The 14,708-nt window shown below is 40.9% G+C and overlaps 1 protein-coding gene across 1 annotated transcript; it reads left to right on the top strand.

Annotated features, from left to right (window-relative positions):
- Positions 1-3,156: 3,156 nt before the first annotated feature.
- LOC307056369 (B-lymphocyte antigen CD20-like) lies at positions 3,157-9,246 on the top strand (the record flags this gene model as incomplete). Its single annotated transcript, XM_079709104.1, has 6 exons — positions 3,157-3,306; positions 3,756-3,875; positions 5,045-5,101; positions 6,826-7,062; positions 8,044-8,145; positions 9,016-9,246. Exons 1-6 carry the CDS (start codon positions 3,160-3,162, stop codon positions 9,244-9,246), a joined length of 894 nt encoding a protein of 297 aa, XP_079565230.1. The 5' UTR covers positions 3,157-3,159.
- Between the last annotated feature and the right edge of the window lie 5,462 nt (positions 9,247-14,708).

The raw sequence follows: 14,708 nt of genomic DNA, 5'->3' as shown, positions 1-14,708 counted from the left end.
AAAGAAAAAAAATATATAGGGTAAGGCTACAAATCTACAATAACCTGATGAGTGTGTGGTCTAGTTTCATATATTCCCATAGAATAAAATGAATAAAATCTTTCATTACCCAGTCAGTCTACAATGACCTGGCATGCATACACACACACACACACACACACACACACACACCATAAAAAATGAAGTAGCATAGAGAAACAAGTATGTTTGTGTTTATAAACTATTTTACAGTAGTATGTGTTGAAGGCTTTGTAGAAATATAGTTGCCATAGTGAGACATCATTTTAAGAGAAATAAAATACTCCCCTCCAATGGTCATTACTGCCATCAGTTATGGCAGACAAAGCCCAAGTAGGACTTGTTTACATAAAAGGTTTATCTGACTAATAATATAGACACAGCCTTAGGCAGATGAAAAGTGAGGAGAAATTAAAACAATGGTAGTCCAATCATCTCCTTCCATCCAGATAATTGATGACCTTTGCTTTTTAAGTTGTCCTCATTAAAATGAGCCCTCTGGAGGGGAGTGTGGTAACCTCAGCTCATTCCGTACTTACCGTGGGAAAATTAATTAACCTCTCAGAACCCCCATTTCCACACCTGCAGAAAAAAAGAAACTGCCCACTTAGTAGGGAAGGTGTGGCAGAGTGGGAACTAAGTAGCACAGAGTGGGTGCTCAGTGAACAACTCTAACTATGTGGTCCAGTCCGAGGTGCAGCAGAAAAAGCAAGAGCCTCAGAGCCCTAGGGGCTGCCTTTCTGGTTTGGCTCCATCACTAAGCGCAAGGTCTTTAACAAGGCGTGTCTCATCCTTGGGCCACAGTTTCCTCATTTATCAAATCAACAGAATGGTTTCTGAGGTCTGACTGGCCCTAAAAACTCTGCCTGAATCTGTCTGTAAACACCTTAGTGGTCTATTATTAAAATATTCCCTCCTGTTGGTGGTCTTGTGGGGTGGTTTGTGGTGCAAAGCAGATTCCTAAGAGCACACGACAGCTGGTAATCTAGGGCTGGGGCAAAATCAGGTGTGAAGCACCCACAGCCTCCCCTCTTCGCTTTCAGCCACGGCCCAGACAGATACTCTGTTTTCAACTGATTTATAGTCATCCAAATTGCACATCTATTTGAAGGAAAAGGAAGAGATTCATAAGAGAAAGGCCGAATTCCTATTCCCCACGGGGGACAAAGCAGCCTGCTACCACAGATACCTTGTTTGCTAGGTCCAAGCCCTCATTTTAAATCTCTGATGGTTGTGTAACTGAACAAGTTACCTAACTTCTCGGTGCCCTTGTTACCCTGTCTACAAAACAGAGGCAACGATTCATCCCTTGTCTACCCTGTGAGGCTCAGATGACATGCCAGATGTGAAGTGTCTTTGTTACTAGGAAGTGGGTACAGGTGTGAGGTCTGGGAGACTCCCGAGCCCCTGTCTTCCATAATACCTGCAGGTGCCCAGCCCTGCGTGACTTCAGGAAGATAAGTAAGCTGGACAGACAGCCTTGGCCTCCAAGGCCCCTTACATGACTTACAGTCAGTAAAGACAAGACCAAAACTGTGTCCCTAAAGAGAGATTTCCAGGTCCCAGGAAAGACCCAATAGAATTCATGTAAGTAACTGACATAAAGAAATGAATACTGGGGCCCCCCTGGTGGCGCAGTGGTTGAGAGTCCGCCTGCCGATGCAGGGGACACGGGTTCGTGCCCCGATCTGGGAGGATCCCACATGCCGCGGAGCGGCTGGGCCCGTGAGCCACGGTCGCTGGGGCTGCGCGTCCGGAGCCTGTGCTCCGCGGCGGGAGGGGCCGCGGCAGTGGGAGGCCCGCGTACCGCAAAAAAAAAAAAAAAGAAATGAATACTGAAGGGAAACACATGATGAAGAAGGTAGAGCAGTCTTAAAATGTTAGAGCTGGAAAGGGACATTTCTATTCAGAAATTGATCATGACGAAGTACAAATAGCATTTAGTACTTTCTGGCTGTGTACTAGGCACTTTCACTTATGTTAACTTATTTATTTCTCACAACATGTCTCTGAAAGGGGTATTGTTCTCATTTTTCAGATGGGAAAAATAGAAACTACTGCTCCTAAAGGTAAAAATATTAAGAACAAGAACAGGAACAAAAGCAGCTAGTAATGATTCAGACATGGGTGCTTTGCATACATTTACTTCTTCAATAATATTCATGAAGAAACTACTAAATCCAGGCATAATTTTAAATACTAAACAAGAGAGAACACAAGGAATTTATATTCTAGTGGGGAGAGACTAACAGTAATTCCTCACAGTGATAAGTGCTACCAAATAAATAAAATGGGATGCTGTGAGAGAGATGCATTGTGGATTGAGGGCTCAGGAAAGGCTTCTTTGAGAGGCTGACATTTGAGCTATCCCTGAACAGAAAGAAACCAGCCATGCACACACCATCAGCCAATTTAAGTCACACAGCAACCCTATGAGATAAGAATTATTACTATCCCCATTTTACAGTTGAAGAAGTTGAGGCCCAGAGAGTTTAAAGAACTTACCCAGAGTTTCACAGCAAATAGAAGAATCATGATCTAAACCTAGGCAGTCTGATTCAGAGGCCACAGTCTCACACAGAACCTTCAAGAGCCTCCTTGAAGTGATTTACTCAAGGTGGCAGAGTTAGTGGGAGGAGGGAAGATGGACTCGGCCCCTCTCGACTCCAACAGTCTTCACCATCCTCCATCATGGTGACTCTGGCCCATCTCAATGGACAAAAGCACGTAAGCAAAGGGACAAGGACGAGCCCATGCAAAACACATTTTCCAATATGAAAGCACAAGAAAAGCATCCAGAAATGACAGACACACAGAACATACAGAATATGAGCATGATGTTCTCTACAAAGAGAAAACATGTCCCAAATGTGTCTGTCAAGAATACTGGCAGGGATCCCTGGGCCCATAAACCCTTGCATGAGATGACCCCTCTGGATCCTGTCTTAGAACATGGCAGGAGGCCTTGCTTTAGATCCAAAGTGACTAGGAAGAGGCCGTGTCTGCCATCAGTGACACCCACAGAGAGAATACAGAGGAAAGTATTCAGGTGCACAACACGAGATAAAAGACTGCCAAGAATCCTGTTCTCTCTCTCCTCCTTTTATTATTTGTTTTATTTTTAGGACTTTTGAGGGTGAAATGACGACGCCCAGAAATTCCATGAGTGGAGCTTTCCCAGCAGGCCCTATTGCCATGCAGCCTGTTCAGAAACTAATTCCCAGGAGGGTGCCTTCAGTGGTGGGCGCCACACAGAGCTTCTTCATGAGGGAATCTAAGGCTTTGGGGGTAAGTCAGTTGCCCTCCATTCCACATCCTAGGGACTCTCTGGCCTACAGAAGCAGATGCTGTAGGCCAGGTACAAAATTCAATCTGACTGGAAGGTATTTGATCTCACCTGAGGTGATCTTTATGTCTGACACAGGGGGCCAAATCAGGGACGTACAGAGAGATTATCATGGTGATCTTATGCCCCCACTTGATCTTGAGGCTTGCATAGTTAGGGGTCTCCCATCCCAGTTCATCACCAGCATACCACATATACCTGCCTTGGAAATGCCCCAGGTGGTGGGGAAAATGAATCGGAACGAGACAAAGGTCTTGGCGCCTTCACCGCTTGCTTTGGACATCTTACACAGCCCCATCCAGGTCAGGCACCAGGGCTTCCGGCCTCACTTTCGCTTTCTGACTTGACGATGACTTCAGTTCATCCATCAGTGCCCCTATTCTCTCCCCAGGCTGTCCAGATTATGAATGGGCTCTTCCACATTGCCCTGGGCGGCCTCCTGTTGCTTCATGCGGAGGTCTATGCACCCATCTGTGTAACTTTGTGGTACCCTCTCTGGGGAGGCATTATGGTGAGTAAAAACTAACAACCATTTGGGGAGTGATACAGACAAAAAGGTTAAAAAGCTGCACAGGAATATACCAGATTATTTCTGGGTTGAGGAAAGCACAGGAGTAGGGTATAGGTTATCTGGTTGATGTGATTTAGTGGAAAGAGAGGTTGACTACATTGAGCATGAATCCCATGGTTGAGAGTCAGTGGTCATGCTTCATGGGAATTCAGAGAAAGCTGCCCTACATGGATCTACACAGGGAGGAAAGACTTCTCAAAGCAGGACCTCTCCAGGGTCAATGTCCGGCATGAAGTGGGCTGGGTACTAGACATTTGGACTGTATAGCACGGTGTTTCAGAAAGCAAACCTCCTCCCACCTGGTCCTTCTTCCCTACATTCTCTTTAGTTACTATCTCACGTGGTGAAATTAGTCCCATCCCAAATAAATCTCCTCTCACGTATCAGCAGAGCAGTACTCCTTATGGCTGTTTCATGTGCATGTTTTCCAAGCTTGTAACCCTGTCTGGATGTGGTATGGGACAGTGATGTTTTCATCACCATGGCACCTTCATAGATGAGACTATGAAGACAGGTCCAGGATTGAAACTCTCAGAACAAGGAGAGATGGATTAGTGAAAGGGTTTCCTCCATCTTACAGCTTGAATAGTAGAAAAGGAAGATGAGAAATAATGACCACTCCCTGTAGCAGCCCATGTTTGAATGAAGTGCCTACAACATTCAGGCCAAGTATTTCTTCTACATCAATTCACTCATCATTGCCATCAACGCCATTTAAAACACTGTGAACTCCAAAGAGCAATTCCCCAAATTAAAAAAAAGGAAAACTGAAAATAAAACTTTTAAATTCACAGTGTGAGTACTAATTGACATGGAAATGTGAATTCTGTCTCTGGTCTTACTATATTCCCAGTCACAGCTCCCCATTTGGTTGAATAAAAGGCAAGGACTGAATGTGATGGAGCCTGAATAAAGGAGAAATATGCTGAAAAATGAATAAACCCATTAAAAAGGACTGGATAGTTTAGGGAAAGTGGTTGAAAGTGTGGATAGCTTTTTTACAACCAGTTCTCAATGTTAAAAAGTGACCTCCTTCTCTGCCCCCCGCCCCCTGCTGCTGCTCCCATCTCACCCCCGCCCTTCCCCACCCACCACCTCTCTTTTTACAGTATATCATTTCTGGATCACTCCTGGCAGCAGCGGAGAAAAACTCCATGAAGAGTTTGGCAAGTAATCGTATGTCCTTCTTTCCCACACGTCAGAGAAGTAGCTGTTTTCTCAGTTGAAAAGAAGGACCCTGGAAGACCTTTGGAGTTACAGTAGCACTGAGTTATCGCTCAATCCTAAAAAGCAAAAGATGCTCTATGATGCTGTTGTGATTTTATTCATAAAAAACATGGAAATGAGATATCCATGGAAACAGAATTAAAGGCAGATCGTTGAAGAGCATGCTTACGGTCTTAGGAATGTGAGATGCTGTGTGAGACTGAGATCTCTTTGAAAATCTTGTCATTTCTCTCAGACCAGCATTTAGGAAAACTGTCTAATCAACGCTATGACTGACTCAAGTCCTAGTTAACCTTCAGCTGTAACTCTGAGCAAGTCTGTTTACCCCTATGTACCTCTGAATTTTATTTTATTTTTTGCGGTGCACGGGCCTCTCACTGTTGTGGCCTCTCCCGTTAAGGAGCACAGGCTCCGGACGCGCAGGCTCAGTGGCCATGGCTCACGGGCCCAGCCGCTCCGCGGCATGTGGGATCTTCCCGGACTGGGGCACGAACCCGTGTCCCCTGCATCGGCAGGTGGACTCTTAACCACTGCGCCACCAGGGAAGCCCTGTACCTCTGAATTTTAACCTATAAAATGGAGATAATAGTCCTTGCTACCGTATGAAACTCTCCTGAGGATAAAATGGAGTAATATATATGAGGGTGCTTCAGAAGCTATAAAGAGCTAGAGTGGTCTTGTGCATATAACCCCTCAGGACACATTTACACCCAGGAAGAACCCCTGCTTCTGTACAGGTCAAGAGCTTACCAGCAAGCTTCCTTCTTCAACTTTTCTCCACTTACTAAGCTATTACTAATTTGAGTCACTTCCGAAGTCAGTGGAGACAGAGGAGATTGAGATGGCTCCTGTCTAGAGGTGGTCTGACAAACTCAGTTTGGGGGAAAAGAAAAACTGTTTATGAAGATCAAGTTGTATTTATTCTCCAAATACAGTCAGTCCTACTGACTTGCCATCTGTAGGTCATACAACCAGGGATGAAATATGTGTGTCTTAAGATAATTATCAATAACCCCACACCATTATGGTACTTTTTGCACATATCTTCTTGTTTTGAACTTTTATCATCCCAGCAAGGTAGCACATTCACACTGACATCCTCTTACCTGGGCTACCCGGAGACATCAGCCTTAATTGTATTTTGAAAGATGATCGACTGGGGCTGACTGCAACCTGGGGCAAGAGGGAGGGAATAGGTGTTACTCTTTGCTTGTTTCCACTTGATGGTACAGACCTAGAGGGGTCTATCTGCTCTTTCCCTACCTATACCCACAATACCATCTTGCTTCACTGCGATCTAATCTGAATACTATTCATTTCATTTACTCAACAATTGTGTATTGAATGCCTACTAGTATTCTGGTGGCAGTGGCAGTGAAAGGAAGTACAAGGATCACTCCTAGGATGTTTTCTTGATGAACTGATTGGATGGTGGTGGCATAAATGAGATGGGGAAATCTGAGAAAGGGACAAGGTTCAGACATGAAGGTTTTCATTTTATAGTGACAAAGAGACTAAAAACAACGGAGAGAAATAGAACTTAGTATGATTTAGGTGTAGTACCTTTCTGAGTCAGGGGAATGGGATCTGGAATTCCTTCCTAGCTTATATTCTTCAACTGGTAATTAAACTCAATTAATAAATCTTTATGTCTCTATTTCAGGTCAGAGGGAGAATAATAATGAACTCATTGAGCCTCTTTGCTTCTATTTCTGGAATAATTTTTTTGATCATGGACATATTTAATCTGACAATTTCCCATTTTTTTAAAATGGAGAGTCTGAACCTTACTAAGGCTCCCACACCACATATTAACATACACGACTGTGAACCAGCTAACCCTGCTGAGAAAAATTCTCTGTCTATGCAATATTGTGACAGCATACGGTTTTTGTTCTTGGTAAGTGTGAAACTGGATTTATTTTCAGGGAGGAAGTATGGCATTTTTCTTATGACCATCAACTCTAGATCCAGACTGTCTGTGTCTGCTACTTATTGCCCATATGGCATTGAGCAAGAATTCTGATCACACTGTCTCATTTTCTTCAACTGTAAAATGGGGACGGTAATAGTATTTACTGTTTATAGTATTTATAGGGCTGTTTTGAGGGATGAGTTAATACATGGAAAGCACTTAGAACAGTGTCTGGTACAAAGAAAGTGCTATTTAAGTGTTTGCTTTAACATTTATTATTATTATATTATTAACAGAATATTTATTATTATTATTGATTAAGATGAACACTGAAGAACCTAAGTTGTAATAAACATCATTTGCCTCACGGAGTTTTTTTTTTTTTTGGTACGCGGGCCTCTCACTGTTGTGGCCTCTCCCGTTGCGGAGCACAGGCTCCGGACGCTCAGGCTCAGCGGCCATGGCTCACGGGCCCAGCCGCTCCGCGGCATGTGGGATCCTCCCGGACCGGGGCACGAACCCGTGTCCCCTGCATCGGTAGGCGGACTCTCAACCACTGCGCCACCAGGGGACCCCTCTCAAGGAGTTTTTAGTGTAGGATTTGAAGGGGAAAAAAATGCATCTCCCAAGTGTGCAGAGATTTCCTTAGTGCGATACCATACCACCTAAAGCTGGATACAGTTCAATTTGGGACTCAATAATTGTTCTTGCCTACACAGAATTGATTCTTCCACTAATTATTACTGCTTTACTTTCTGTCAGCAACATGCACTATCTGTTATGTGCCAGGAGTTGTGCTCAGGGTTAGGGTTATGCAGATACTAGCAGTTCTCACAGTCAGTCATTATTTCCCTAAAGAATTGATCTTTTAATCATTTACTTTTAGTCAACAGTCATTTACTGAGCACCAACCATATTCTTATATTTTCATTATTACATTTTCACCCTCACTTTTCTGTTCTTCAGGGCATTTTTGCAGTGATGCTGCTCTTTGCCTTCCTCCAAAAACTTGTGACAGCTGGCACTGTTGAGAATGAATGGAAAAAAATATGCTCCAGACCCAAAGCTGTAAGTAGAAGCCATGCTGTTCACAAACTCCCTGTAGGAAAATCACATCTACAAAGAGTCATTTATGGAGAGTGTAATCTGATGAGCCTGGGAACATCATGAAAAGTGATCCTAGCATATTTCTGGAAAGCAGAAAATACCAGTAATGGAGAAAAGTGTCTTGAAATCTGAAATAAGTTTAAAGGTTACACAGAGGATACAGTCCTATGCTATGTACATCCTCTTACTAACCTTGCTGGACTTCAAGTCATCCCTCTTGACTTCAGAATTCCATACTTAATGCATAAAAACAGGATGGCTGAAGGCTGCTTAAAGCCACTATTTCTTCCACCTCATTGCTCAGTATTCCCTTCTCCTCTCCTCTTTCCTTCTAATCCCTCTTCCAAAACAATAGGTTCAAAGAGGCTCCACAGTTGGGAGATATGAATATCCCAGTGACAGATCTATTATCAACTGCTTCAGAACCATAGGATGTTAGCTTTGGAAGAGAATTTAGAAATCATCACCAATTCCTTCATTTTTCAGATGAGGAAACAGGATTGGAGAGAGAAAGTTACTTTTCCAAGGTTATCTCCAATAAAGGCCAATCAAAACTAAAATCTAAATTCCTCTATTATTGCAGTGTTATTTCCCAAACACTGTGTGATCGTTCCAGGCAAAGTGGCAAGTATCTGCTGGCCTTGAGGATGAGCCTTGATAAGTGATTTGATAAGGATTTGAGCACCTGGGAGATCAATTCTGGTATTGGGAAGCATATAGAAAATAACATAAATAGCATAAAAACCAGGAGGCATTTGATATTCATACAGATGGCTGAGAAATGTGCCAGTGATAAAGATCAAGAAAAGTTGGTTCAATTTTGTGTTCCAGAATGTAGTTCTCCTGTCAGCAGAAGAAAAAAAGGAACAGGCAATTGAAATAAAAGAAGAAGTGGTTGAGCAGATTGAAATATCTTCCCAACCAAAGAATGAAGAGGACATTGAAATTATTCCAGTCCAAGAAGAAGAAGAAGAAGAAGAAGAAGAAGAAACAGAAATAAACTTTCCAGAACCTCCCCAAGATCAGGAAGCCTCACCAATAGAAAATGATAGTGTCCCTTAAACTACTTTTTTTCTGTTTTCTGTTTTCTTTTTTGTTTTAGACATTAACGTTCACAGCTTCCAAGAGACGTATTTACCCCCATTTCTGAAGGCACTCTGCATGCAGCCTCCAGTCGCTCTGGTCTTTGCATGGAGTGACCACAGCTCCCTTTGCCCCATCCTCATTCAGAGGATGAACATAGGCCATTGTAGTAGACTGTATCATCATATTTCTTGTTTAGGACAGCTTTCTTACGTTAAAAAAAATAGGCTGAATAAGGGCTGCAGAATGCGGTTTCTCACTGGCCTGTTCCTTGGATAAGGTGTAGTAGTAGTCACAGCAGTAGTAGTTCGTTTGTTTTTTATTTTTTCCCTCTGCAATAGGGAGACTCTGCACCAGATGAAAAATGTAAGTGACTGCTCCGTGCCATCCGAAAGCTATCTTTAATTCCTTCCACATCTACATTTTTCGTGGAGTCTCTTTTGCACCACTGTTTTCAGGAAAGCAAAAAATAATAATGAGGTACAATAAAGAACCCATTCCATCTATCTTTCTATGGGGTTGACACTGTGGCTTCCACACCCCACTGGGGCAGCTCTAAGTGGCCAGTCCTCAGCCCTGTCTTTGTACAAACAGCACCGCTTACACATCTCCGTCTGTCTTAACTTCCCCTAACTCCTCTTCTAGGCTCTTGGTTGCACTGTCTACCTACTTTTAGCCTTTAGGCAAAGGAAGAAAGAATGATAGAAAAAGTGCCAGGAGGAGTAGCCAAATTACAAAGGATAATCAATACTTGTATTTGTAGAATATTTTCCAGTTCCCAAAGTATTTTAACAAATAATTGCAATTGAGCTTCCATGATCAAGGAAAAAAAAATCCCTATCCTTATTTTACAAATGTTCAAAGAGAAAATAAGCAAATAAATAAGTAAAGGTAATTTGTCAATGGTCACAGCAAGTAATTTTGAGAGCCTGTTTCATACCTAGATCTTCTTATTCAAATGCTATAATGCTTGAAATAACCAAATTGCCTATCCAATGTCTGCATAAACTACTAGGGCCAAGTCAACAGGTTTCATCAGCACCTGCTCTCTGACCAGCATGAAACAGGTGTTGAGAAAGACACAAAAGAGTCAGAAATCAGGTTTTACCCCTTGGGGACAAAAAGACTTAGACATTCACAACCTTTGAAAACTCATTAATATACAATTAGCTGTCAGATTATAGAATGCAGACACTAAGTGCTATAGACATTCTGAGAAAGAAGATCATGCTTGAAAATAACATAATTACTTATGATGCAAAACCTCAGGGAATATTTACCCTATTTCTTGATTCTTTTTCATATTCAGAGACGTTACTACCCTACATAGAAAGAATGTTAAACTAGGAAGACGTCACTATAATCTATCAACTACATTTGAGCATTTGCCACATGCTGAGTGCTGCCAAACTCTGGCAGGTACATAGACAATGTAATTTCCACTCTCAGGGCTATTTCCACTTTGACCACCAATGGAAGATATTTCCTGTGATTAGGAAAAAAAAAAAAAGGAGGTGGGACATTTCTGTCTATGTCCTCGAAAATGGCTTTAAATGAATAAAACTATATGTGTGTTCTCGTCTGCAGCAGATGATTCCAACATGGTGTTTCCCTAATCCTCTTTACTCTTGTAACATTTTGACCATGGGAGGCTCCAGCAGCCTTAAACTCATATTCACATAATCCCAATCTGGGTTTGAACTGTAAGATGTCAAGACATCAACTATTCACGTCAATATATTCTACCACACACACATATTCCCGTGGAAAATTTTCCTGGAACAGGTCATTAATAACACACTCCTTGCTGTCTGCGGTCCAGAATGTGACTGGAATATATGGTGGTAGACTAGGACCAGTGCCTGCCTTGGACTAGGGGAAAGGGAAGAGGTTGTGGCAATGGCAGACTCAAGGCAAAATTCAGTGAGAAAACCTTCAAAAGAGACAAGATCTTATTTCTATCTCATTTTCTCCACTTCTGAAATATATATGAGGATCCTTCTCCAAACCCATGGTTTCCTTAAGAATTTTAGTTTATTTTATTCATTTTTATGATCTCAAATAGTTAGTTTTTTCTGACCTCACATTAACTCCTTATAACGAGACACCGCTGATGTCTACTCTTAAAAAAGAATGAAAATCCTTGCTATGACCTTCTCCCCAATTATCTCTTTGGCAATTTGTTCATAGTAGGGTGACGGACCAACCCATTCTGCTCAGGACTGAGAGATTTCCTGGGATACAGGACTTTTGGTGCTAAAAACCAGATAGTCCGAGGCAAACCAGGATGGTTGATCACCTTAGTTCACAACAGTACATAATTTTACCTAGTTGCAATCACTGCACAATGTAATCTTTTTATACTTAAATTTATATCATAAATATGTTTCTTTACTGGTATATAATTTTCTTAAGTATTATTTTTAGTTGTAACTTAGCACTTCACTGAATCAATATAGAATAATTCACCCTTCCTCTATAATTGGATACTTAGCGTATTTCCTTTTTTTCTGTTTTTTTTTTGTTTTTGCAAATCACTTTTATAGCTGCAGAAACCATGAGCAAGAAAGAAACATACTTCCTGTTCTCATTATTCAAAATGTGGTTTCACACATTAGGCCTTGTCAAAGTCCACCAATAGGAAGTACTGGCACTTGTTAAAAACCAGGGAATTCATTTTTACTACACTTTGAGAAAAGTCCAATACACAGAAATGGTAGCTTGGATTTGATTTGTTTTAAATTCTTGGTATACAACCTAAAACACAAATTGGAAATTTTCCTAAGTCTGTAAACCTTAAAGGGGTTTCCTTTCTTTTAAAACCTGATTATATGTTCTGAGCTAAAGAGGACTAAGCAATATAAAATGAATATGGTAGAATCATATGGTGGCAAAATCAAAGCTAAGCTAGGATTTTCCCATGGAGTCATGTTTGCCCCTTGTTCACCTCTTCCCTTGGTGACTTACTGTAAGCAAATTACTCTTACCTAGTATGCATCCTGCTGCAAGGGAGAACAAAAATCCTAAAGTAAGACACGAACTCATCATTGGGAAATCACTACTTCAATCATCCAAAAGTACTTACTGATCCCAGCCTACTGGTAAGCAAAAATAAGCAAGTCCTCTCATTTTAGAGCTTACTATCTGGTTGGAAAGACAGACATTAGTAATATATCCATCAGGCACCTACTATGGGTATGGCAACCTGTTAAGTACAGAGGGTATACCTAAATATAAGAAAAAACCCCTGCCCTCAAAAATCTTACTGCCTAACTAGAGGTGATAAAAACCATATATGTTAAAAGATAAGCAGTAGGGATCCAAGAAAATTCAATGGGAAAAGAATAATCTTTAAAAAAACTGTGGTGGGAAAACTGGGTAGCCACATGCAAAAAAGAATGAAATTGGACACTTACCTCATATCACATACAAAAATTAACTCAAAATGGATCAGAGGCCTAAATATAAGAGCTAAAACTACAAAACTCTTAGAAGAAAACATAGGTATAAACTTCATAACCTTGGGTTAGGCAATGGTTTCTTAGGTATGACAACAAAAGCATAAACAAATTAAAAAGTGAACAGCATCAAAATTAAAAACTTTTGTGCTTCAAAGGGTACTGTAAAGAAAGTGAAAACAACCTACAGAAGGGGAGAAAATATCTGCAAATTATATATCTGATAAGGGTCTAGTATCCAGAACGTATAAAGAAAGCTTACAGCTCAGCAATAAAAAGACAAATAACACGTTTAAACTTGGGCAAAGGATTTGAATATATATTTGTCCAAAGAAAATATACAAATGGTCAATAAGCCTATGAAAAGATGCTCATCACTAATCACTAGGGAAATGCAAATCAAAACAACAATGAGATATGACTTCACACCCATGGGGGTGGCTATAATCAAAATGAAAGTAACGAGCTTGGTGAGGATTTGGAAAAATTAGAATCCTCATACATTGCTAGTGGTAATGTAAAATGGTGTAGCTGCTTTGAAAAATTGTTTGGCAATTCCTCAAAAAGCTAAACATAGAGTTACTATAAGGTAAGGCTCAGTAGTCCACTACTAGGTATATACCTAAGAAAAGTGAAAACACAGGATCACACACAAACTTTTATACAAATGTTCATAGGACCGTTATTCATAATAGGCAAAAAGTGGAAACAACCCAGATGTCTATCAACTGATGAATAGATAAAATGTGGTATATCCATAAAATGAAACATTATTCAGCCATGAAAGCAATGCTGTACCAGTACATGTCATAACATACATGAGCCTTAAAAATATCATTTTAAGTATAAGAAGTCAGATATAAGAAACTATAGGGCTTCCCTGGTGGCGCAGTGGTTGAGAGTCCGCCTGCTGATGCAGGGGACGCGGGTTCGTGCCCCGGTCTGGGAAGATCCCACACGCCACGGAGCGGCTGGGCCCGTGAGCCATGGCCGCTGAGCCTGCGCGTCCGGAGCCTGTGCTCCGCAACAGGAGAGGGGCCATAGCAGTGAGAGGCCTGCGTACCGAGAAAAAAAAAAAAAAAAGAAACTATATATTATATGATTCCATTTATATGAAATGCACATAATAGGTAAATCCATAAAAACAAAAAATAGGTATAGGCAGGAGACAGGGGGACAGAAGAAACAGAAAGTGACTGTTAATTAATTAGGTTTCCTTTGGCAGGATGAAAATATTCTGTAATTATATAATGGTGCAATGATGGTTGCATAATTTTGTGAATATATTAAAAAAAACTTTAAAAGATGTGTGAATTATATTCCAATAAAAATAATTTAAAAAGAGATGATAAGTGACATAAGATAGCCAGGAAGGACTAAATAACAGTAAAAGGCTCTAATGCCTAGCACAAAATAATTGCTCCATAATATTATAGGAACGAGCTCAATGAAGGCTAGGATATTACAAGGAAATCTCATGGAAGAGAAGGGATTTGAGTTGAATCTTAGAGAATAAGTAGAAATTATATAATAAGAGAAAAAGAACATTCCAGGTAGGAGGAACAATACCTATACAGGATGAAACAGAAACATTCTAGTTGTGTTCACAGCCAATCAGAATAGCCTAGATGGATCATGGTTAAATCAGGGTATAATTAACTTAAGGCAATAGACAAAGGCTGGAACCACACTATGCAGGGTCTTAAATGCCCATGACATCTGGACTTTAATCCATAAGCATTAGAGAATCATTGGAGGTGAACTGAGTAGGGAAGAAAGAAATTACAATTAATAGTTTAGAAAACAAGTGAGACAGTAGAAGTAAACAAGGAAGCAGACCTGAATTAAAGACTAGAAATAAAGGTGGGGGGCTATATTTTAGACATCTGGGGGTAGAAAGGACTTAATAAATGTGAAGGAATTTATTAGACATAAGGAGTGAAAAAGAGGAAGAAATAAAAACATCTCTCAGCTTTGTGTTTG

The sequence above is a fragment of the Hyperoodon ampullatus genome, assembly GCF_949752795.1.
Source record: "Hyperoodon ampullatus genome assembly, chromosome: 7".
NCBI lineage: Eukaryota > Metazoa > Chordata > Mammalia > Artiodactyla > Ziphiidae > Hyperoodon > Hyperoodon ampullatus.
The sequence above is the reverse complement of the archived record's forward strand: the minus strand, read 5'-3'. Positions and strand labels throughout refer to the sequence as shown.